At 35.3% G+C, this 25,938-nt stretch overlaps 1 protein-coding gene across 4 annotated transcripts in view; it reads right to left on the bottom strand.

Annotated features, from left to right (window-relative positions):
* PSME4 (proteasome activator subunit 4) overlaps positions 1-25,938 on the bottom strand; it is a 90,646-nt gene that overhangs the window by 51,310 nt on the left and 13,398 nt on the right. For all 4 annotated transcript variants that reach the window (XR_009447973.1, XM_059659824.1, XM_059659823.1 and 1 more), the window contains exons 2-11: positions 20,422-20,562; positions 19,502-19,618; positions 9,016-9,060; positions 6,989-7,138; positions 5,735-5,798; positions 5,227-5,301; positions 3,944-4,066; positions 2,445-2,537; positions 1,608-1,873; positions 322-508 (exon numbers count right to left, since the gene is read on the bottom strand). Coding sequence is in view for 3 of the 4 variants with exons in the window: in XM_059659824.1 (XP_059515807.1) it covers positions 322-508; positions 1,608-1,873; positions 2,445-2,537; positions 3,944-4,066; positions 5,227-5,301; positions 5,735-5,798; positions 6,989-7,138; positions 9,016-9,060; positions 19,502-19,618; positions 20,422-20,562 (1,261 nt within the window). In the remaining variant the exon portion in view is untranslated. The remainder of the gene's footprint in view (positions 1-321; positions 509-1,607; positions 1,874-2,444; positions 2,538-3,943; positions 4,067-5,226; positions 5,302-5,734; positions 5,799-6,988; positions 7,139-9,015; positions 9,061-19,501; positions 19,619-20,421; positions 20,563-25,938) is intronic.

The following is a 25,938-nucleotide window of genomic DNA, read 5'->3' as shown; positions in this document are numbered from 1 at the left end:
TCACAGTGCAGATGAAGGTAAGTGCAAGTGACCGTATGCTTTTAAATGTCTCTGCTTAAGGAAAGTAGTAAATATATAGTAAGCTTTAAAACTTTAAATGATCATGAAATGACTAAAGGTTACAGCAAGTTTCTTATGAAGGAATACATTATACATATCAACTAACCCTCCACAGACCTAAACTTGGGCATCTACAGATATAATTCTGTTAGCATTAAAAATTTTACATTGAACTATGTCCGAAGAGTATTTGAAAAAAATTAACAGGATGTCCACTTATAGTTATAACTTTGATACAAACAGAATCATAAATATGCTCACCATGCATTTACTAAAGTCATTTGGATCCACCCCAGGCAACGCTCTCATCAACAGAGGTAGCATATGTGTTGGACCTTCAGGAAACCATTTGCCCCCTGATACCAAACTGCGGGCTACTCCAATTACACAGCTTAAAGTAGCTGTGAGCTGGTGAGGTTCTGTTAAAGTCTCTAGTGCAGGATATGTTCTACAGTTTGAAAACAGAATTTAAAAAAATTTCCGTCACAGATAACCATACATGATACATTAAGTATAATAAATTCATAAACTGCATTTTAGCTTAAAGGTTTGTAGCTAGCAAAATATTTTGAGTGAATATATGCTCTCAAAGGTTAACCGAATCACATAAATAAAGGAAAGGTATATGTTTCCCCAATCTCCTGCCATCTTTCCACCTTTCTCCATGCAAATTCCAGTGAAAAGGAACATAAACTGGTAATTCTGCATTATTTCAACCATCTTAATCCACTTCCACATTCCAATAGGATTGTATCTAATCTAATAGTCAATGTTTATTAGAATTCAGGAATAATAAGCTACAAACTACTCTGCTCTTCCCACTAAGGTCCTAGGACAAATCTGAGTTTTATGGAACTCAATCTGTTAGATCCTGCTGGGCTCTAAAAACTGATCTTCCACGTTTGACAAAGGTATTTAGAGAGAAATCATAAAGCTCAAGTTCAGGCAGCAGAGGAATAACAGAAAGTTGAAGTAACCTACTCTCAAAACAACTCAGAGTAGCTCTGTCTTGGGAAGCACATCAAGCCTATATTGTGACAGTGACTCAGCAAATGGAAAATTATTTTGTTACTAGTTCAACACAAGAAACGAAATGAATGCAATAAGCTCACCTAAGATTATATAATATATGAAAACAATAAAGACAATCAAATTTTTTTGTGTCACTGGTTCTAAGAAATAACAGAAATCCAAAACCACTTTTACTGCCATATTCTCAATACATTGTGACAATTGCATTCTGATAAAAAAAAAAAAATAGCCAGAGCTCAATTTATGAGCACTTGAGTAACTAAAATGTGCAAATAATATAAAATACTTATTTTACCCGTGTCATGTCAATTGCCTTTTCTCTCAAATAAACCTTTATGAAGTCATAAATCATTAGGTTAAAATGTCTTGCTTCTCCTCCAGGAACAGATATAGGCACACGATAGCAATACAGACCCCACAGAAAAGAAAACCAAACAGAAGAGGAGAGGGAAGAGATAATCAGAATAACTGTAGCCACTGCTGAGGCTTCAGCAAGCATGTAAAGCTACACCCACCTTTCAAGTACAGGGGGTATTACTAACTCAGGTCTCATGAGTGCAAGGTTCTGCAGAGCCTGGGCTGCTTCTAAACTACCAGTTTTGCTAAACATAGCCAAGAGGACAGGTTGAATAATGCATTGTACAAAGTCTGTAACATCTTGATCAGTAAGCTTATGGCTATCAGGCACAGGAGTTAACCAAGAAGGCTTCTTGTATCTTTCACGATGCAATCTTCGAACAACACTGTTTGGCAACCGCTGAAGTAGTTTCATTAACTTGTTCTGGGGACACAGAAGCAAAAAGTCCAAGGTAGGTTATATCTCACAGATAGACATTCATGGTTCCTCTGTACCCTCACAATTAAAGATTTTTAAAATAACAGCTCTAATAATTTTATTACAAAGACCTGCATAGTATATCTAGACAGAATAGAATACTCTCACCAATTATATACTGATGATGATCAATACAAATATATTTCAAACTTCCGCTTTAACTTCCAGGATAACATTAACCTTCCATTACATGAAAAGCCATTTTAACCAGAAAACTTAAAAAAACAAACAAAAACCCCACACACAAAGTGACCAATAAAACTGGAAAGATCATTCTATGCTTTGGTGGCATTTTTGTTACTATTTTGTTGCCAGAATGTAGCATTTTGTCACTAGTTTTCATACCAGTATTATCTTAGTTTATTTAGTAACTTAATTTGAATGTAATCATTTACATATAGCCAAAGATGATATGAAGGACAAAAAAACACAGTACAGGTTACCTAACATGTAATAGTTACATGTGGCCATATCTCAAAAAATTCCAAAACCTAGAGTGAAAAATGAATATACTCACCAGCCAGCGCCCATTATTTGAAGGATGGTAAAAAGATGTGATGCTGTTAAACAAACCAGTCAAGTGCTTTTGCACTAGTTTACTTGGTCCACCCTGTTCCGATATAAGAGTAAAAAGATCAGTGATCCCATTATACTCTGTGGTTTATATTCATCCTGCTGACAAAAATCACTTCTACCACTGAATAGGAGTGAAAAACAATCCCCAACGAACTTCATACATATTGATTTAAAACATTCTACTAAAAATAAGTGCAACTTACTGAAACCAAATTTAAAAATTGGAAAGATTTTTTTTTTCCAATTTAGGATAACAGTATATTTTATTCAGGTGCAATCAAATAACTTATATAATGAAGATTATCATCGTAGAATAATCAAGAGTGGTAAAATCAAGCATAAAAAACATTTCTTAAATGATTCAAGAAGTGACTTTCTCGTTGCAGGAAATGAAGATGTAAGATTTACATAAATGCATTAAAATATTTTATCATTACTTCTAAATGTAAATGTTCAAATGATTAAACCTGTTATATGTGACCACATTTTGACTCAAAATATTTCTTAATCTATTGTTAAAACAAACAAACCAAACAACAACATAAGTTAGAGGAAATTGAGGAAAAAAGGTAAAAAGCTAGTATTTATCTTATCGAGTCGAACAGCCTTGGGGATAAAGGCCTGAAGCCTCCTATCTGCCTCAAGGTGATCTTCTTTCAAGAAAAACCACCGACCTAAGGTAGAATGTCAGTTACATTAGGAGCCTGTCTCTCTACTGAAATGAAATCCACGTTCCTGTTCCCCATTCTAGGATGGGAAACCACTAAGAAACCATAATTCCACAGCAAAATACCAACAAATTTTAAAAATTCTAACAATTATATCCACATGCCTCTGACCTCAATTTGACTTTGGGAAAGTCTTTTTATCTATGAGTCTGGTTCCTGGCCTGTAAAACTGTTAGACATTCTGAATTTCTCAAAACTCTAAACCAGTGGTTCTCAACCTTCCTATTGCCACGACCCTTTAATACAATTCCTCACGTTGTGGTGACCCCCAACCATAAAATTATTTTTGTTGCTACTTCATACCTGTAATGTTGCTACTGTTATGAATCGTAATATAAATATCTGATATGCAGGATGTATTTTCATTGTTATAAATTAAACATAACTAAAGCACAGTGATTAATGACAAAACAATATGTAATTATATGTGTTTTCCGATGGTCTTAGGCAACCCCTGTGGAAGGGTCGTTCGACCCCCAAAGGGTCGCGACCCACAGGTTGAGAACCGCTGCTCTAAATTCAGATTCTATTTTTAGGGCCCACTGGTTACAGACATTAATAAATGGTACATTATGAATACATTCTGGGTCTGAAAATATCCAAGAATCCAGCGAACAACTAAGCCACTATATAGACTTATGTGATTGTATTTTTGTATGGCTAACACAAAATTTGGATGAACTATATAAAACAAATATAATGTATTACAAACCATCATAGCGGTGATCCATATTACAGCATGTCCTATATCATAAGCGTTTGTTAAAAATCTTGGGACTAACACTTGACTACTTCCCACTGGGAGGTTCAAGCTTCTCAAAATTCTTGTAAATATCTTTAAGAAAAAGAGAATTAAAAATAAATATGTACAGTTATTAAATAACTTCCCTTAAATAGCTTAAATGTTATATATTAGTGATATTGGATGAAGTCACAGTTGATCAGTTTTGAAGCAAATTACATACTGCTTAGTATTCTGCTTTATTCTTTAAAAATTATAGAAAATATCTACACTTTTAAAAATGACACTCTGAGGTCACAGGCATGTGGATATAATACAGCTATATCCATGTACCCAAAACACAGACAAAGGAGAGGTAGTAAAACATAAAAAGACAAACCGTAGATACCTGAAGTTAAACATGATATGTTTTGACTCCTTTCTGTGTCTCTAAATACACAAAAATTTTCCTATGCTCTAATTCCATGCCAAGGATGCATAAAATGGAAATCTCTTCTGGAGGATTCCGAATTCTTTAATTCTTAACACTGACTTGATATCACCTCCCACTTAAGAACTTGCATTTAGCATTTACATTCTAACATAATGAAATCTATGTTTTATATCTGTCATTATTAACAGATAGGGGGCCCAAAGGTAGGGAAAAATTACTTCTCCTTAGTTTCTACTGGCCAGCAACAGAGGAAGACAGCACAAGCAAAGACATACAGAGCATTTGCCTTCTGCTGGTCTCCAGCTCTGCACTACTCTCACTATGTGCTTCAGAATCACCTGGATGTCCCATTCCAGCCCTCCTGAAGTGCCACAAGTGATTCTGCTGCAGGTGAAACAATACAGAGGATGCAATGTTAAGAACAATGCACCTAGAGAACCTCTACTTTTTAATCTAGGGAAACATATAATATTATCTAAAAAGTGGAGAACACTAGAGTAGCAATCGAATACATGAAATTTGTTGCAAAGTATGAATGTATGACACCCTGAATAATATACTTAGTATTTTCTATTTTATTCATTTAAAAACTTATAGTTCATTTCCTACATAGGTAACACAAAATCACATATTTTTGATATCTTGATATGATCCAATTACTTTTTGAAAATAAAGGATCTACCCTGTAAATTGTGTTTTTATTAATGTCCTAAAATATATTGTGAAGTTAAGAATCAACATACAAAATATACTTCTTCTTAATGACATAAAAGTGCTATCAATGCTATTATATGTTATATGTTCAAATGTTCTTAATTACCTTTGGTACATATGGATCCCAATCTATGTACCCTATATTATCTGTAGCCAATCGTGCAAAGAGATTTACTAGTTGCTGAAAGTAAACAAAAAAAAGAAAATTAAGTAAATACATTTGTTGTTGTTTTCAAGTGGCACAGTGAATCCCCTCATTCACTTGTTCTTTTCAGCAATCAATATTAGCATAAATTGATTTAACATATGTTCTATAACTCGGTTTTTTAAAATCTCCAAATTTAAGTTTGGATTCCTGTCACCCATTTAAAGTGAATAGCAGCCCGACTGGTGTGGCTCAGTGGTTGAGCATGGACCTATGAACCAGGGGGTCACAGTTCGATTCCCTGTCAGGGCACACGCCTGGGTTGCGGGCTCTATTCCCAGTAGGCAGTCGAAAAAACTGATTACAACACTGCTAATAGCCAATTCTAGGGAATTGAAGTTTCTTATCAAATTATTTCACATACTATTTCCAAACTAAAAAGTATAGGAGAAAAACATGGGATACTCACCCCCTCCCACTGTGGGAGATTTTGCACTGAAACCCAAAGGCCAATTAATTCATCAAACCAAAGTCTGAAGGGAAAAAAATATTGTTATGAATAGCAAGTGACGTATAGAAAATGGTTCAAGCCAGATATCTTATAGTCTTTAATCTATTATTCTTACTAACAACTACACAATCTAGAAAAAAATAATACTGAAAATTACAAACTTAATGTTACAAAGGACCATTTTTGTTTGAATATTATCCTTCCAATGTATTTATTCTAAAAAGAATAATCTCATAATACTTCCACTTCATTGTCAAGTAATTACTGTCCACCCTATCTAGCACTATTTATAAGTTTCTCCTTCCTCTTCCCACCTTTCTCATTAAATGTTTTCTTATTACTACCTGTTCTTGTAACTCTCCCTTACTTTCTTGTCTGTAAGAACCCAATTAGTAATTACACCATTACCTAGCACTATAATAAATGTGCCACAAAAGAAACTAGCCACAAAGTGTTAAGTGCAATTAAATTACAGTGGGGGAAATTATCTCAAATTAAAGAACTAGAAGAGAATATAGGGGAAAGAAAATGTTAGAATATTATTCCTGGTAAACAATCTTTAAAAATGCCCAAGATACAAAAAGTTTTTAGAATTTTTATTAAATTAAAATTAAATTTTCAGCTATACACAAAATTTCTGACTTAAAAGAAATAAAAAGATTTGACATTTCACTACAGAAAATTGGAGAGGGGGAGGTAAACTAAGTATGAACCCATAACACAGTGGTAATTACTATTATCCTTCCAGTCTTTTTTTTCATACCCTTTCTTCTTAAAAGTACAGTCTAAATTTTTTTTTCATTCTAAAAAGTTTGTAAAAATGGTGCAAAGACTACAAAAAGAAAAGATTATATTAAAAAGACCCAAAAGAAACGACATGTGATAAGGGTTAAAACCTAGTTTTAGGTTTGGGAAAACATTTTTTCCTCCCTCAAAACTCTATGCAATTTAACATTTCTATCACTGCCTCTTGATATTTCCACTCCTTTCTTAATGTAATACTCTTTCTCTCTTAAAGCCCTTATCCTATTTGGCTTGACATACAAGCATTATTCTCTATTTACAATCTTATATTTAAATGATTTAGCTTTCCCACACTTCAAGTATAATAAACATAATGGTTGAGTTAGTAAGTTTTTCTTTACTTATCATTGCTTTACTTGTTTGTCTCTGTATTTCCTGCTATTTTCTAGAATTTCTCATAATACTTACTTAAAACCTTTATGATGCAATTCTGGAGGAAGGGAGGTAGGAAGAAATAGTTCAAAATAAGTGATGGCCTTTTGCATTGTTACATCAAAAGGGCACATTAAAGGCCGCCATTCTTCTAGCATCTCAGCTGTCGAATCTGCTGGAAAATATCTAATAAAAAGGAAGGTTTTCATGTATCTGATCACTGGCTAAAAACTCTCTAACATAAATACATGATTGACAAAAAAAGGAGGAGCATGTTAGCTTATAAGAAACACATTTTAACTCTAAATACCCTGACACACTTAGGATAAGGTAAATTTTCTTCTTGTCTAGGGGACTTAGAAAAATGCTACAAAGTCGATAAAACTCAGATAAAATACAAAGTAAGTCAAATCACCTACAAATTTAAACATGGCTGTATATTTTCTTCCTGTGTGCTATGTAATAGCAATAGAAAAAAAATTTGTCTATATAAAAACTGAGTAACAGTGAACTGAAGTGAGAAAGAGAATATCAATTGCTCAGCATGTGTGGCCAAACCATTTATCCACACTGACCACAAAGTCCTCCTATAGAGAAGAGAGGACTGGACTAGATGATCTGGTGCTACAGGGTCTAACGTTGTACAATTCTATTAAATGGGCAGGGGCATCCTTGGGACAGAGATTTACAAAATCAAAATCGGAAGTGTGTGTGTGCGTGTGTGTGTGTGTGTGTGTGTGTGTGTGTGTGTGTGTGTGTTGTATGTGTGTATGCATACACATACACAAAATGAAGGTAAAGGGATGAAAAGGACCCAGGTATAATTTTTTAAATACCTAGTAAGGGGTTTAGAAGAACAAAAAGCATATGAGAAGTTCTGATTTGGGTATGGCCAAAAAGTTAGAAAACCCTTTCAAATTAGATTTACACATCCTATTATTAAATCCTATTACATTTTATACATTTGTGTTCATTAGAATCACACTTCATTCCTTGATGTGAAAATAAAATTACATTCTCATACTATTTTTGTTGAACTTATTACACATTTATATGCTTGGTCATTGTTAAACAGGTTAGAATTAAAAGAAAAATGCAGAAAATATTCTGCCTTCAAAGATTTCATACAACAATTCTCCTTCCTAATTTTTCAGAGTCAACTTTTTATTAGCCTGGTGATCCAAAATAAAAGCTTAGGTGCTCTATGAATTACCCAACAACCTAAAAACCAGCAAATACCTCAGTGATGATTAAGTTTCCAGTGAGGAAACACATAGGCCAAGAGAGTAACTGCCTAGTACAAAATGACATTGCTCATTGGTGGCTTATGACTCAAGTTACAACTTAAGACTCTTAAAAGGGAGACATTTTATATCCTGAATACAATTGCCCAAGACTGAGTATAGTAGATAAGTAATAAGTATCTGATTTGTGAAATAACTTTAACTCATATTACAGCATACGATAAACACAGGGATTTCCATTCAAAAGAGTTCCCCGTATCCATAGTAGGATAAGTAGTCACAGAACAATGTGATAAACAAGAGTCAGAAAATATTTTTAAGTCCAAAGAACTGTACAAATATAATTAACACTAAATTCTATACATATTTATATTTAAATAGGAGAATATGGAAGCTAAAGGCAAATATTCTACAGAAAGAGAACACACTAGAAAAAAATGTATGGACCACACCTTCTTGTTACACTCAATTTTAATGCAATTCCCCTACAATGCCCATTTTGAAAAAGATTTTTTATCCAAGTAACAATAACTTAGGATAACCTTTAAAACAAATGTGATTATATATAAATTGTGGCATTCTTATTTTATAATTGGTGACTGATACACCATTTAAAATTTTCTAAATTTATAAACAAAATCTGAAAATTTCAGTTCAAGAGTTGGAAATAACATGTTGACTATCATCACAAGGTCAGTGACTAACATCGCAAGGTCAGAAACTATTTATACCTTTAATTTCCTCTTCAAAGCAAATTAAAGACAGGGAAAGGCCCATAGAAACAACATGAGGCTTTATATAAATTGAGGAGCTACTTACGGTCGGCAGCTTTTCACGAGTGTTTTGAGAACATTTTCTACAGAACTGGGGGGAGGAGGGGAAAAGCCATTTGATAAATTAGTTCAGTGTATTTTAAGAACACATCTAATTCAATTAATAAAAAAAGACTCTCTAGATATGCTCATAAACTTAGATATTATCTGTGTGCATGCAATTGCTAATCCTCCTCTTTTATACAGACAGAAGTGTAAGGATTAACTACCTACACTCCATAATCTACTCTTCCCTTTGCCCTCCTTTGCTCATTCTCTGCTGTGAACTAAAGGGAAGAAAAGTAGGAAAAGGACAAATCATATTCAATCATTACAAAGTAGGCAGCAATGAACAAACTTCTCAACACATCAAGGAATATGTTCAGTGGCTTAAAACTTCAGAGAATAATTTTAAATTTTTATTAAAGTGCTTTTATATCAAAATGGCAGACAAAATTTGGTGTGCTCCTATCAGCAACTGCCAAAACTACTTTTCTCTAACCAACTGATGAGAGTTCTATAACACTCCAGGGCACTTTATTAGTTGAGTACCATTAAAAGCAGCAACTTATTTTCCAACTTGTAGGTGGTTCAAGTGAATATGGAAAACAAATATTTGTATATTAAATTTATAATGAACATTTCTGTGTTAATAATAGTTTAAACACACATGAAGAGAATGGAATTTTTAAAATATTAACTGGACCACAGTCAAAAAAGGTCAAATGCAAATAAATAAAGCAAAGGGGCAATAGGTAATTCTGAAGTGGAATTTTAAAATAAATGTGTGACCACTTATAGTATGATGTGCACAAATAAAAATAAAGCAAGTCCCATATCGCAAGGAAAAAATTATTGGGAAAAGGGTAACTTTCAGGCAGTACTTCCAACCTGACACTTTCCCATTAAGCTTCTTGAACTTCTTAAATCCAGAAGTCTACCCAATTTCTCTGAAAGCTTAAGCACTAATCTGCAAAGAAATTTCAAGGACTAATATAAACCAAACTCAGTAACAAGTAACCAATGTATCATATAACCAAGAGAGAAAACTAATTTTATTACTTGAAGCAGTAAAAATCCTCTTTAGTTTACAAACTACTCAGAAAACAATTAACTAAAGAGGAAACCAGACTACAACTCATAATCTGAAAATAAAAATAAGTAAATAAATCTCCCCTAAAGACCACAGCTATGATTTTTCTTCTGGGCATTGCCAAAGGACTTATAACAAGGCTATGTGTTCATCTATATTTATACTTGATTTATTTACTTACTTACAATGCTCAATAAACATTTTCTATCAGGGAAATAAAGAGCACAGATCTTTGACTTTGGACTGAAGAATCACATTTAGAAACAAATTAATAGGCAAGGTTTAAAGAACCATCTCGTTCCAAAATAAATATCAGATCAACCTAAACACATTTAAAAAAGAAAATTCTAAAATGGTAAACTTTCTGCCCAAGGATATAAGCAGAAGATCTATAATTTCCACAGTTTCTGAAGTTTGTGTTCATGTTAACTTTTCATTTATTTTATTGTTTCTGTGGCAACTCATTTGAGAGTATAACACAGAAGACCTGCTATTTTTACTGGTAACTTTTATATTCTACCAATAAACTTTCATGTAATGGGAGAAATAACTTTCGAAAGCAAGTCATAAAAAGCTGCATAGCTAGCTATGTTTTGTCCAGTTCCCTTCACTCTTCAGAATAGGAGGTTAATTATCATACTTGGTAGCTCTCAATTCACTAAGAGGAATAGGGTATGTGGGAATGTGATTTAGTTCATCTAAATAAAGTAAATTTTAACCCCTCCTTATATATAAGGCTGTGCCATTGGACTTATGCTCTTTATCCAGAAAAGGGTACAGTCTCTCTAACCTGTGATATCTGTATAGTGACCTTTTGTGATTCTTGTAATCTCTCAAGATGAAGGAAACAATGTTTCTGTTTAAAAATAAAATAAAAGGTTAAGTCTAGATGCTACTAGGCTATGTTTTAATAATTTTTAGAGGGAGTGAATTATCACTACAAACTTTTCCAATTGCTGGAAATTTATAATACTAAAGTGATAACAAATCAAAACACTCTCTTTTTAAATCAAAAGGGATCTACATACAGATGGACTAAGTTTTGAATGGGCTTCTCGTACCCTATTTCCTTGTATAAAGGCATGATAAGTTGAAAAGAAAGCCCTATAGCATGTAGTGTGGTTCACAGCTTGGCTTAGAGTCAGACATATCTGAATTTGAATACCAGTTCTGCTACTTACTAATGTAATATTACAGCCTCAGTTTTTTCTATAAGAGCAATAATACCTACCTCTCATAAGGCTGTTATAAAAATTAAATGAGGTAACGTAAAGAAAGCAGCTACTTGGCTCAGAATTAATCACAATAAATGATAACAATAATTATTTCATACACAGCCAAAATAAATCATATTTTCAATTTCCTTAAGAATTAATTTTTGGCCCAGCTGGTGTGGCTGAGTAGTTAAGCATCGACCCAGGAGCCAAGAGGTCACTGGTTTGATTCCCGGGCAGGAGGCAGCCAATCAATGATTCTCTCTCATCACTAATGTTCTCTCTCTCTCCCCCACTCCCTTCCTCTCTGAAATCAATAAAAACATACTTAAAAAATAATAATTTTTGTGCTCATTTTGTTTTTATATCTATTCTCCTGCCTCTGGGTAGCTATTAATTTATGATTTAGGAAATCATATCAAAACAGGAAATTCCTTCCCGAGCAGTCACCCTACTTATTAGGGCAGAGAGTAAATTGTTGTCCCAGTTCTTGAGCTCTTGTCCCAGATTCAACAAATGACTGTGTCAATTTTCCTCTCTGGGCTGCAATTACCTTATGATGACATTCTTTACGATCCCTATGATGACATCAATAAAGCAAATATGAGATAGTAGAGGCCCGGTGCACGGATTTGTGCACTGATGGGGTCCCTCAGCCTGGCCTGCGGGGATCAGGCCGAAACTGGCTCTCCAACATTGTGAGAGAAAAACATTGAGCCCTAACCGGTTTGGCTCAGTGGATAGAGCATTGGCCTGCGAACTGAAGGGTCCCAGGTTCAATTCCAGTCAAGGGCGTGTACCTTGGTTGCAGGCACATCCCCAGTAGGGGGTGTGCAGGAGGCAGCTGATCGATGTTTCTCTCTCATTGATGTTTCTAACTCTCTATCCCTCTCTGTAAAAAAATTAATAAAATAAATTAAAAAAACAAACAAAAAAAACATTGAGGGATCCTGGATTGCGAGAGGGCGGTTCTTGGGTGATGCACCCCAGAATCAGGCTCTCTCCTCTCTGGTTCTGGGTGTGTCACCCAAGAACCGCAGCTTGGCAGCTCCAGCATTGAGTGTCTGCCCCCTGGTGGTCAGTGCGCATCATAGCTATTGGTCGGCCGGTCAAATGGTCGCTTAGGCTATAATATATATATATATATATATATATATATATATATATATATATATATATATATAGCAGGGAGGCCCAAGGAAAACCAAAAGATTTGGTCTCCAGTTAATCTAATTACTAAGAGAGTGGACTTCTACAAACCTAAATATTTCTCTTCCTACCTCCTCCCTTACCTAACTATTAGGACAATATTCACTTTGAATATCCAAAGAAATGTATAGCAAATGATATGTTAAAGATGAGGGTGGGATGGAATGCCCATAGCCAGAAGTATTTTCAGTGTCACTTGACAATTCTTGAACTAAAATTTAACTTAAGAATAGTCACATTTGGTTTTCAACTAAAAACAAGGGAAACTATAATCTTGGTATATTCTATTTACCTCTTAAGTTACTTATAATTTAATGGTAATTGCTTATACAGTATTTTTTTCTTAAGAATGTACTTAATACTTCCTTTACAGTAACTCAATTTTACCTGCTTTCTCTAAATCGAAACAAATCCACCATCAATCAGTCAAACACTTTCCATCTCATATCTAATCTTTTAAGATCTAATAGCCCGACGGGTATGGATAATTGGTTGAGCATTGACCTATGAACCAGGAGATCACAGTTCAATTCCTGGTCAGGGCAAATGCGGGCTTGATCCACAGTAGGGGGTATGCAGGAGGTAGCAGATTGATGATTCTCTCTCATCATTGATGTTTCTATCTCTCTCTCCCTCTCCCTTCCTCTCCCAAATTAATTTTAAAAATATTTTTTAAATAAAAAAAATCTAATAGTGCTTAGTAAATCAACAAGTAGTCATTTTTCACAGCCAATTCACAGAAATTGGTGTCAAGATAATTTTACCATAGCAAATGTATATAAATAAAGTGTAACATCATCATCAATGATGTAGCATTAACATTGATTTTCTATTATAATCACTTTTTTTAAAAGTATGCCTCTATGCCAAGTGCTAAGAAATTGTCTGGCCCTGGCCGGTATGACACCAGAGCACCGAAAAGTTGCTGGTTCTGTTCCAGGTCAGGACAAATGCCTGGGCTGTGGGCTTCATCCCAGGGAGCGTACAGGAAGCAGCTGATCAATGCCTCATTCTCACATCGATGTTTCTCTCTCTCTTAAAAAATCAATTTTTAAAAAAAATCTTAAAAAAATACAAACACCTAGCTTTAAAAAAAGAAAAGTTGTCCTAATCCTGACCACTTGTGTAAAAAGAGCATGCAATACTGCTGTGACAGCAAGTCTAATCAATGTGAACGAAATAGTTTTTAAAATTGCTTAAAAAAATAACAAGTTTCCCAGAAGAGATCATTGCAGCATAGACAACTTTTCATTGTTTTTAAAAAATTGATTTTAGAGACAGATAGAGAAGGGGAATGGAGAGAGAGACACATTGATTTGTTCCACATATTTATGCATTCATTGGTTGACTCTTGTGTGTGTCCTGACAGGAGACTGAATCCACAACCTTGGCATATTGGGACGCTGCTCTAACTGAGCTACCCAGCCAGGGCCACAGAGACAACTTTTAGAAGAAACATGATTATAGTCATTAATAAAAACCAACCACCTAGTCCCTAATTTCCAATAAAAGTTAAAGTAGAACTTGTTTAAAAGCACATAAAATGATCCTCAAATACTGTGTTAAAAATCATTGTATCTGAAATCAATAAAAATATATTTTAAAGAAATCATTGTAAATACCATATTAATAATCATTGTTTATTAACAAAACTGTAAACTATTTTAAATTTCAACAGATCCTCAGAGAAATTACTTGTATCATGTTAAATTCTGTAGCTAGAGATCAATCTGTGGTTACTACCAGTAACTTAAGTTTAGACGTATGGCCACATGTATCAAACTCCCAACAGAGGTTAAGAACATGTTATTGCCATGTGTTGAAAGGGGATCAAAAGATTTAACTGTATCTTAAAAATAAGAGCACCAATTCAAATGCCATGAAGAACAAGTACCAGAAAAGGTAGACATATAATATCTCCAGAGGCAAATTAATATGAAAAATGATTTAATCCCCTTAGAAGAATATACCTAAAAGAAAAATAGATATACTTAAAAATATATTTTTAAGAAGTAAAATGAGTTATACAGGCCCAAACTACTCATGATTCAAACATGTAAACCTTTAACACCAAACAAGTCTGAAAACTGGTAGTGATAAGACTAAATAAACAAATGTACATACATAATTCAAATATGAATTGCCCATGCTCATTTTGTAAAAACTAATCTATGCATAATCCCCCTCACATTTTGTTAGTAACAATACCCTTCCTTAGTGTGCTGCCTACATTTGTAGCAATATGCTACTCCAATTAAGCATATGGAACTTCGCTTTGTGAAATAAAACCATGCCAATTAAGATTCAAATGCCTCTTTTATGAAGTAAACAAGAAGCAATTCTTATGTTGCACATATAAGTTCATAACTACCTAGCTCTTTTCCAATGTTGATCTTTCTACTGTATAAAAAACATCTACATTGTTTCTCCAGTAGAAAGTACAAACAAATGAGGGTGAAGAGTCTTTGCCCCTGAAGCAAAAGACAGAAAGACAGGAGGAGGAAGGGAGAGAGGGAGAGGAAGATAAGGGAAAAGAAGAAGGGAAAGGAGAAATTTAATAATCCTTGCTCCAAACAATAAAACTCGTTTAAAAGCGTGTTGCCATACATTGTCCTCTAAAGCAGTGGTTTCAATGATAAACACATTAAGGCACATGAGTTTAAGACCTGAAACACAAACTGTTGGGGAGAGATCAACCAAAGGACTTATATGCAAGCATATAGGCCTAACCAATGGACACAGACAACAGGGGGGTGGGAGCATGGGGGGGTGGGGGGAGGACGTGGGGATAAGGACACATATGTAATAACTTAATAAGAAAATTTTAAAGAAAGACAAACTGCTAATAAGTGAAGCACCTTTCACTTTTGATTATAAAAATAGTATTCTAAAATTAGTTAGAACACATGCAGCCAGCTGACAAAATTGCTTCAAAATGTGTCAGAACACATCTAAGATGAAAATACTCAAAATACCAATTTCAAAAGTATGAGTATTAAGGGGCCCTTTAAGGAATTTTCTGTAATAAAGTGTTTGTAAACTCATAATTTTATTTCTTGACTATAAACACTTGCTATACTAGTGTGCTAAATATAACCTTATTTAGAAAAATACATTTTTAAAATGTTTTAAATGATTCTCCCTTAGAAATTCAGTAGACAGAGGAACAGAAAGCAAAAGTACTATCATATAACTTGTCCACTGTTCTCTATGTAACCTTTCTGCGTAAAGAACCAGGGCTACCAGGTTCCTCTGATTTTAAAATCAAGGCTAAGTGTGGCCCTAGCTGGGCATCTCAGTTGGTTAGACTCGAGCATTGTCCTGATATACCAAGGCTGCGGGTTTGATTCCCAGTCAGGGCACGTACAACAATCAACCACCCAGTATTCTTTCTGACCCCTTCAAATTGGAACACATTACCATTTTAAAAAGGGGATGCAGCAATAGAGCTCCATTTCACAACGTGCTGTTTAGTGGAGGTTCACAGCCTTGTGTGTGAGCAGTCCAAGCCACTGGACCAATATGGTTCATTCATCTGCCTACAGCATCAACTTTAGCCAAGAGACATATAGGGAAGAATTTTTACTTAAGGAAACATTACCTAATAAGCCCAACACAGGGAAAAAACACATAATGATCTGGATACTAGAAAACCAGTGTCTTAGAGATTTAAAAACAGGAAAAGAGAAAGCAAAGAGTGCTGGACCAGTGATAAGAAAAGAGGGACTGATTAATGAAGCAGAAAACTTTTGATTGTCTGGATAGAAGATAAGAGGTGGCAAACCCAGGCCCTTTAACCATATAAAGGGAGCATTTGGGAAATGCATGGGGCATTTTTAATTATCATGATTATTGGGGCAGAACCCAAGTATAGTAGATACCCTGCAACTCATGGAATAGCCAGACACAACAAAAAATTGGTGCAAGACCTTCAAATGTCCTACCTAAACGTTCACTGCTTTAAACATTCAGTATTTTTTGCATAGTTTTAATGAACACTGATTCTTCTGGGAATACAACCAATGTAAACTGAACAAGGCTGTACTACTTTGTTTTGCTGAAAATTTTATAAGGGGTTATTCATTAGGAAGGAAGGAAGGAAGGAAGGAAGGAAGGAAGGAAGGAAGGAAGGAAGGAAGGAAGGAAGGAAGGAAGGAAGGAAGGAAGGAAGGAAGGGAGGAAGGAAGGAAGGAAGGAAGGATGGATCACACCACCATGGCAATTCCAATTGCAACACCTGATTTGTCAATACCATTGCTGTTGCATACAAATATGTAACTAAGATTGTTTTAACAGTCTTAGAATAAAGTATCATTACACTGGCTGTTTTAACAGTCTTAGAATAAAGTATCATTACCTTGGCAATTAGCAGACACATAAAACACAAGGATGTAGAATCTCATTGATAATTTTTTGTTAAAATGCTGTAAATTATTGTAAACCTTTTTCATATGGCACAAAGGGCAATTTATTTTGTGAAAATTATATAATGACATTATTTATTCATTTTGGCATTTCTTGTTAGTTTTCAATCTTACTCTGATATTCTCCCCAGAAGTCTACTGCACAAATTCTTTCTGCCTTCACATATTAATGTTTCTTTTACCAATTCATCCTTTGCTTCTAATTCCTCACATGTAGAAATGGTTAAAAACAATGTCTTCTGATACAAAATAACTACACCAACATCATTACATAAAAATTATGACACTATGTTACAAATAAGGCCAGCAGATCCGTGAGAATAGAAACTTCCTTTTTTCTCAGTTCAGTAGCCTGAAATTAAAGTTATTTCCCTTTCTCTACCATCATACTTAATTAAATCTTATGTTATTCTTTATCCTGGCACTAGCTTTTATTTTAATGTCCACTTATAATGCTATTCTTTCAAGTTCTTGTACTTCTCATACAGAATACTGTATGTTCTAACCTTTTTTCTTTTAAATCCAAACTTACTCATCATAAGTAGATGCAAAATCTGAATACCTTACTGTGTCTTTTATTGTAATAATCTGCATGTTTCAACCATACAGGTGGGGCAAAAGTAGGCTTACAGTTTTGAGTATATGAAACAGAGCATATTTTTGTATTACTATTAATTATTGTATTATTTTCCATACAAACAACTGTAAACCTACTTTTGCCAATCCTGCATTGTTTTCATAATAAATGACTTTCCTATTATTTCTCTTCTGTGATGAAGACATTTATATTTATGTCACTGAGTGTAGACAATGAGCATAGATAGGTTAACTACAAAATAGAAAAGGGGATGCTGAGCCTGTTAGAGTTGAGAATCACTGCTTTAAACAAAGCGACAATTTCAGCAGAGACAAAATGTTTCTTTAAAACACCAAGAAGAGCCATGGTAAAACTTTTAAGAGGTTTCCACAGGGGCAAGGATGATGTGAAGCTTCAGGAAAAGGCACAGTAATAAGCACAGGGAGGAACTATAAGCACTGACTGACACTTAGTGATAAGCTCTAACAAAACTTCCAGGAAAAGAGCTGGTATTACTTGAAGAGGAAAGCCACACAGGACCTGGAAGGAAGTGGCTGCCTCTGCAAAGGTACAACTGCCAGGGCAAAAAGTGTGAAACTTAGTTATGAAGAAGCAAGGAAATAACATATTAAAGAAGAAGAAATTGTCTTAATTTACCAAAGACTTTCAGAGGCTGCCCAAAAGAATCAGTCAGGAAATTCTCAGAAAGACAGCTGATTTTGAACACAGGTTAAAGGTCCATGAAATCTATGAAATGGTGATTCTAGTACAAACTTCAATGGGCTCGTATTTTAAATACACCCAATCCAGTCAATGGCATGCTCCTTCAAACAAAACTCCTAAGGAACCTTTACAACACGGCTTTTATGTTAAACTTTGGGTTTTCATATTATTTATACAAACATATGAACATTATACCATTTAGTTTCATGATAAATTTTCTAGTTTTATGACTGAAAAATGGGTTTCCTTGTTTTAATACATGAAATCTTCAGGAAATAAATGACTTCTAACCACTCTATTTGTGATCACTCTCCAAAATCCAATTAGGGCCTAAGTTCAGGATCAACTATGGTCATTTTCTTTTTTACTCTTTCCATTTACATCATTTTACTACTTACTTACCTATTATCCAAAAGCTCTTAAAATCTGCCATCTGCCATGATTTAAAAAAAATTCTACAAAAAAGACTGGTCACTTAAGTGAAGCCTGAGGATTAATCATAGATTAAATGAACTGAACTGGGGAGGCTACGAGAAGTAATGAGATAATGTCAACATATGTCAGATTGAGAGTGAAACCACAGAAATCAATCATTAAAGAAGACTGATCATTAAAGAATTTTAAAAAGCGAAAAAGGAAAATAACTAAAAGAGCAGTTAATTCAGAATAAAATATAAAACATACCAAAATTAGAGATCTGGAAGAGTCATGATGCATATTCAAGCAGCCATAATCAGCCAGAGATTTATAAGCTTAGTATGTCTAAGCACTAGTAGAAAATAACAAACTAGGGACAGTACATTGAATAGTTTGTGCTCTCAGAAAAGTCAAACACTAAAATTGATGCTTCTTCTACTGGGTGGGTATGCGCCCCCTGGAATACGCAAAGCTCCTCTTCTTAAGGCATTCATTGTACTTGAAGAATTAAAACACATGTGGATGTTTTGTGAAGAACGCCAAATATGTATTACTTTCAATGACAAGATAATAGATTTTCAAACAAAATCTCTTGCTTTCTTTGGCCATTATGGTGATGTTAGCTGTTAGAAATATTTTGGCAGAAAATTCTTAAGTACAGCTTCAGATATAGTTTAAAGAGGGCAAAAATTAATTTAGGAGTTAAGTTACATGGAATTGAGTATATTAAAATGTACATTTGCTAGCTTATCTCAACCCAGTATTTCTCAACTAAGATCAAATCCCTAAAAGCCCCCCAATGCTCCCAAAGAAGTTCTTTAAATGGAAATACTTACTTAGGAAACCAATTTAATCCTAGGTGCTCTGTCTTGGAATACAATATTCTTTCCACCATGTCATAAAGTGGTCTCCAAGGTAACTCCAAATCATCTCTTGAAAGAAGTTCCTTTTTCCTAATTAGGAAAGGTAAACACATATATATGGATGTGTGCAAAGGTGTATATTACAAATACTACTCAGGGAGGACAACTGTTAAATGCTGCTGTCATCACAGTGGGTTTTGCTTTTCCTCATCCAGTGCAATTCACTGGCAGAATATAATATAGTAGGGAGTAAGAAGAGCAATGCACCAAATTCTTGCTGCTGCTCAAACCTCAAAGAGCAATTGGTAAAAGAGGGCATATACATTGTGCCACCATCACTATAGGTGAATTTCATATTTCCCCACACTATCTGTCTTCACTTAAAGTTTCCAGCATTGTGATTGGTACCATGGGATAAGCAGAAGAATAAATGATCCCTATATTCTCAAGGATCTCAAAACCTATATAAGAAAAGGTAATTAGTATAAATAAAATAATCATACAACACAGAGTTTAATGTGTGCTAGAGAAAAGAAAGCTTCATGGAGGAGATGGAATTTTAATTAAAAGGTTAATTAACACATGATTTAAACTTATAAAGTTCTCGCCCTAGCCTGTTTGGCTCAGTGGATAGACCATTGGCCTACGAACTGAAGGGTCCCAGGTTACTTCGGTCCCAGGGCACATGCCTGGGTTGCGAGCTCAATCCCCAGTAGGGGGCGTGCAGAAGGCAGCTGATCAGTGATTCTCTCATCATTGATGTTTCTATCTCTCTCTCCCTCTCCTTTCCTCTCTGAAATCAATAAAAACATATTTAATAAATAAGTGAACTTATAAAGTTCTCATTCCCTAAAATCTTGAAAAAATTCAAAATCATAGGAAAATTGACTTACTTTAACAAGTTGATCAAGAGACGGGCAAATCCCTGCATCATGCTGATTTCCAGTTTTGGAATTGATACCAGCTCATACAATAACTTGACAAAAAGAACATGATCTTCTTTGCTAAATTTTCTCCCATAAAGTCGAATATATCTGCAAGAGAAAAAAATCAATATAGCCTTTAAAAATAGGTATGGTGACACATCCATGTTCCTTGCAGCAGTATTCACAACCGCCATGAGGAAGCTACATAAATATCCATCAACGAATAAATGAATTTAAAAATGTAGTATGCATACACAACAAAATATTATTCAGCCTTTAAAAAGAAGGAAATTCTGACATATGCTACAACATAGATGAGCCTTGAGGACATTATGCTAAAAAGTGAAATAAGCCCATCATAAATATAAATACTACAGGAGTCTACCTATATGCAGTATTTAAAATAACCAAAATCATAGAAACAGAAAGTAGAATCATGGTTGCCAGGGATAGGGATGAAAGGGAAAACAGGGAGTTATTCAACGGGTATACAGTTTGAGTCATGCAAGATGAAATAGTTCTAGAGATCCACTGTATAACAATGTACATATTGTTAACAATACTGTACCGCACACTTAAAAATTGTTAAGATAGTAAATGTATACTTCTTGCCACAAAACTATGTACTGTAACAGTATTCCAGATGTATTTGATGTTAATCATTTTATATCCACTTATTGTTATGAGGAAAAGAATTATTCTGTATTTTCATTAAGATTGCCAAATAAGTATTTTTTTATCAAAAGGCTTCAAGTCTCATCAACATTTAATAATCAATGAAAAACATGGCTGTCTTGCCCTGGCTGGTGTATTCAATGGTTAGAGCGTCAGCACATGCACAGAAGGGTCTTGGGTTCGATTCCCCGTCAAGGGCACATACCTGGTATGCAGGTTCGAGCCCCAGCCCCGGGTTAGGGTGCATGGTCGGGGGGAGGGGACATACGTGATCAATTGATATGTCTCTCTCACATGGATGTCTGTCTGTCCCCCCGCAACCCTTCCACTCTCTAAAAATCAGTTGAAAAAATACCCTGCAGTGAGGATTAACACCAAAAAAAAAAAAGGAAGGGGGGAGACAAAAAATATTGCTCTTATTGTTACATGGTCTTAACTGGCCTTTGGTCATAAGTTACCTCAAAAAGGTGTCTCTGCCCCTTCCTACCCCACCTGGGCACATGCCTAGGTTGCAGGCTTGATCCTCAGTAGGGGGCGTGCAAGTGGAGGCAGCCCATTGATGTTTCTCTGTCATCCATGTTTCTATTTCTCCCTCTCCCTCTAAAAATCAATAAAAACTTTTAAATTATTGATGTTTCTATCTCTCTCTCCCTTCCTCTAAAAATCAGTAAAAACGTTTTTTAAAAATACTGGGAGTATTATATGCAATAAAGTTGTTCGCCTGGCGAGGTGGCTGTTGTTTGAAGCTCAGCACATACACCCATGTCACACACACCCATTCGATTCCTGGGCAAGGCATATACCCAGGCTGTGGGTTTGATCTTCAGTCAGGACAAGCATGAGAGGCAATCAATTGATGTTTATGTCACACATTAATATTTCTCTCTCTTTCCTCCCTTCTTCCCTCTCTAAAAATCAATGGAAATATCCCAGAGTGAGGATTTAAGAAAAAAAAAAAGCTGTTTCCAAAAAACGGTAATTTAAAAACAAAATATTGAGAATAAAGACTAAGAATCTTCACTTTAAAAACAATTCCAGTTCGTTTTCTGTATATTTAGGTTCATTCCTTTTTCCAATTAATTTTCATGATATATTTTAGGACAAAAAATTACTATTAGAAGCCTCAAAATACTTAGAAAGCTTGGTAACAGTCATGCCTGAACTTCTGAACAGACTATTTAAGCTATCCTCCCACAAAGGGGGGGTGGGGGCACACACCGAATAATACAAAAGCACTTTTCAACTGCTTCCTCCTAACCATCTTATAGTGTATTAATCAACCATTTTAATTTTTTTTTTTATAACTAAGGGGCTTTTGGCTCAATTTTTTTAAACATTTCTTTTTTAAATATTTTTTTTATTGATTTCAGAGAGGAAGGGAGAGGATGAGAGAGATAGAAACATCAATGATGAGAGAATCATTGATTGGCTGACTTTTGCACCGCCCCCCCCGCCCCCCCACTGGGGGACCGAGCCCGAAACCCAGGCATGTGCCCTTGACCGGAATTGAACCTGAGACCCTTCAGTCTGCAGGCTGACGCTCTATTTACTGAGCAAAACCAGCTAGGGCTTAAACGTTTTAATTTTTAATCACATAAAGAAAGATTGTGGAATCCCAGGGACAGTAATTATTAAGAAAATGTACAATACTGCCATGTTTTTTCTATTCTACATCTTGATAGTTTACTGCACAATACAAGGAAGTTTAAAGTAAAATATAAAATTATACAACACTATTGTAAAAATTAGTTTGGTTAGAGGCTAAAAATATTGGTTTTCAATACAAGCTTTATCATTCACCAGTTAATTTTATTCAAGGCAGTCACTGGATTTGTAATCAATCTATATCCATCAATAAAGTAAAATTAGCATCATTTCAGAGGAACATTAAGGCTATTTGTAATTATAAAACATGCAAGACACTTGGCAATGATATTTAATCTTAAGTAAATGTTTTATTTGGGGTAGTTCCAAAGTCAAAAGACAAAAGATGGAATTTTAACTTGAAAATTTAAAAAGCCAGAAAGAATGTAGTATATTCAGGGGTGGTAATCCAATATGGAAAGTCACCCAGAGAAAAGATGGCCGAGTTTCTTTATTCTGAAAATAAGCGGGTCAGAATAAACAATAAAGGAGAGATGAAAGGTTCTGCCCTCACAGGACCAGTTGCAAAAGAGTGTGCAGATTTGTGACCTGGGATTGCATGCCATGCTGTAGCCTTGCATGATTCTCCGATGTATTTGTAAAGAAAAAAAACCATTAAGTGTTATTTCCTCTAAACAAAACAAACAAACAAAAACCCACACCAGGATTTAAATATTTTAATTGAAAGCATTTAAAAGTATTTATGGATCATTTTTTTTTAAAAGATCCACCTATCTAGCAATAGATCCTAAGTAAAAATTTAGGATATCAAAGTCAAAATACCAACATTTTCACTGCACATCTGTAATAATAAAAATTCCCTGAAAAAAATCTAAACAGTCCAATAAGCGAATGGTTTGTTAAATTGTAGTTTATGCCTTTAGACTATAATGCATTCATATATCTTAACAAAAATATCCCTTACCAAAGACTGATAAATCCTACTTAATACAGCAAAGGAGTCAAGTTATGTGGTTCTCACTAGCAATAATGACATACACTAGAATGCAAATCACAATTAATTGCAATGGATGTTTAAATCCATTAAATTCATAATGATACTAAAAACTATAAATACAAACAAAAGAATACCCCACAAATCTCATTTTTGAAGAATGCTAGGTAACCAAGACATGATCATCTTAAATACTGACAAATAAAGAAAACCATTCGAGTACCTATCCTGCCTCTCATATAGGAATTGTACCTCAGGATAAGCTCAAGCTAATTAGGATGAATGCTATCACCATTTTGCAATCTCTAATGTATAGAGGATGGCTACTAACTCACAGAAAGAAAGAAGTAGGGCTATGTATCTCCTGATAAAAGTATGTGCTGAATAACAGCAACAAATCAATTACTGTGTCTAATATTTCCATCTGACTTGGACTGGAGATAATCATTAAAAAAACTGACTATAAAACACACAAATGAAAATTTAAGCTTACAAAACTATGCCTTCTTTTCAATCTTCTGTGAACACCTGATCATAAATTAGTCAACAAAGAAAAAACTCAGAGAACCAAGATGGCGGCATAGGTTAACGCCAGAGTTTGCTGCTTTGAACAACTACTTCAAAAGTGAAACCAAAAAACGGACCAGACATCACGCAGAACCACAGGAACGCTGGCTGAGTGGAAGTCCTACAACTAGGAGGAAAGAGAAACGCACACGGACACTCAGAGGAGGCACAGTGCTGAAGTCAAATTCTGAGGTGCGGAGTGCGCGGAGCGGGCTGGCGGCGGAGGGCGAGGTTGGCGTTTTCAATCGGGAGGGAGTCGCAGACTCTGAGCTCCAGATCCGGGCGAGTCTTTGGGGACCCAGACTCAAACGGGAGAAACGGGACTGTCTGGCTTCGGTCAGAGCGAGTGCGGCTTTCTCTCCGAGCTTTGCAGCGGGTGCTGGGACTCAGAGAGGCAGAGCCCCTGGGGACAGGACTGAGAGCCGCCATAACTGCTCTCTCCGGCCCACCCTGTTGATCCTGTGCGACCCGCCCCGCCCAAGCCCTGCACAGAGGCATTTGCTGGATAGCCTCAGGCAAAGGCTAGATTAGCACCTCCCTAGAGGACAGAAGTTCTCTCACTGCTGACACAGCTGATTCTCATAGCCACTTGGCCTGGAGGTCAAACCCTCCCTGGAATTAGCTACAACAATCAAGATTTATCTATAAGACTGCGAACAAAGACCACTAGGGGGTGCACCAAGGAAGCATAACAAAATGCGGAGACAAAGAAACAGGACAAAATTGTCAATGGAAGATATAGAGTTCAGAACCACACTTTTAAGGTCTCTCAAGAACTGTTTAGAAGCTGCCGATAAACTTAATGAGATCTACACGAAAACTAATAAGACCCTCGATCTTATATTGGGGAACCAACTAGAAATTAAGCACACACGGACTGAAATAACGAATATTATACAGACGCCCGACAGCAGACCAGAGGAGCGCAAGAATCAAGTCAATGATTTGAAATGCGAGGAAGCAAAAAACATCCAACCGGAAAAGCAAAATGAAAAAAGAATCCAAAAATGCGAGGATAGTGTAAGGAGCCTCTGGGACAGCTTCAAGCGTACCAACATCAGAATTATAGGGGTGCCAGAAGATGAGAGAGAGCAAGATATTGAAAACCTATTTGAAGAAATAATGACAGAAAACTTCCCCCACCTGGTGAAAGAAATGGACTTACAGGTCCAAGAAGCGCGGAGAACCCCAAACAAAAGGAATCCAAAGAGGACCACACCAAGACACATCATCATTAAAATGCCAAGAGCAAAAGATAAAGAGAGAATCTTAAAAACAGCAAGAGAAAGAAACTCAGTTACCTACAAGGGAATACCCATACGACTGTCAGCTGATTTCTCAACAGAAACTTTGCAGGCCAGAAGGGAGTGGCAAGAAATATTCAAAGTGATGAATACCAAGAACCTACAACCAAGATTACTTTATCCAGCAAAGCTATCATTCAGAATTGAAGGTCAGATAAAGAGCTTCACAGATAAGGAAAAGCTAAAGGAGTTCATCACCACCAAACCAGGATTATATGAAATGCTGAAAGGTATCCTTTAAGAAGAGGAAGAGGAAGAAAAAGGTAAAGATACAAATTATGAACAACAAATATGCATCTATCAACAAGTGAATCTAAGAATCAAGTGAATAAATAATCT

This window comes from Myotis daubentonii, chromosome 12 (assembly GCF_963259705.1).
Source record: "Myotis daubentonii chromosome 12, mMyoDau2.1, whole genome shotgun sequence".
NCBI classification, from domain to species: Eukaryota; Metazoa; Chordata; class Mammalia; order Chiroptera; family Vespertilionidae; genus Myotis; species Myotis daubentonii.
The sequence above is the reverse complement of the archived record's forward strand: the minus strand, read 5'-3'. Positions and strand labels throughout refer to the sequence as shown.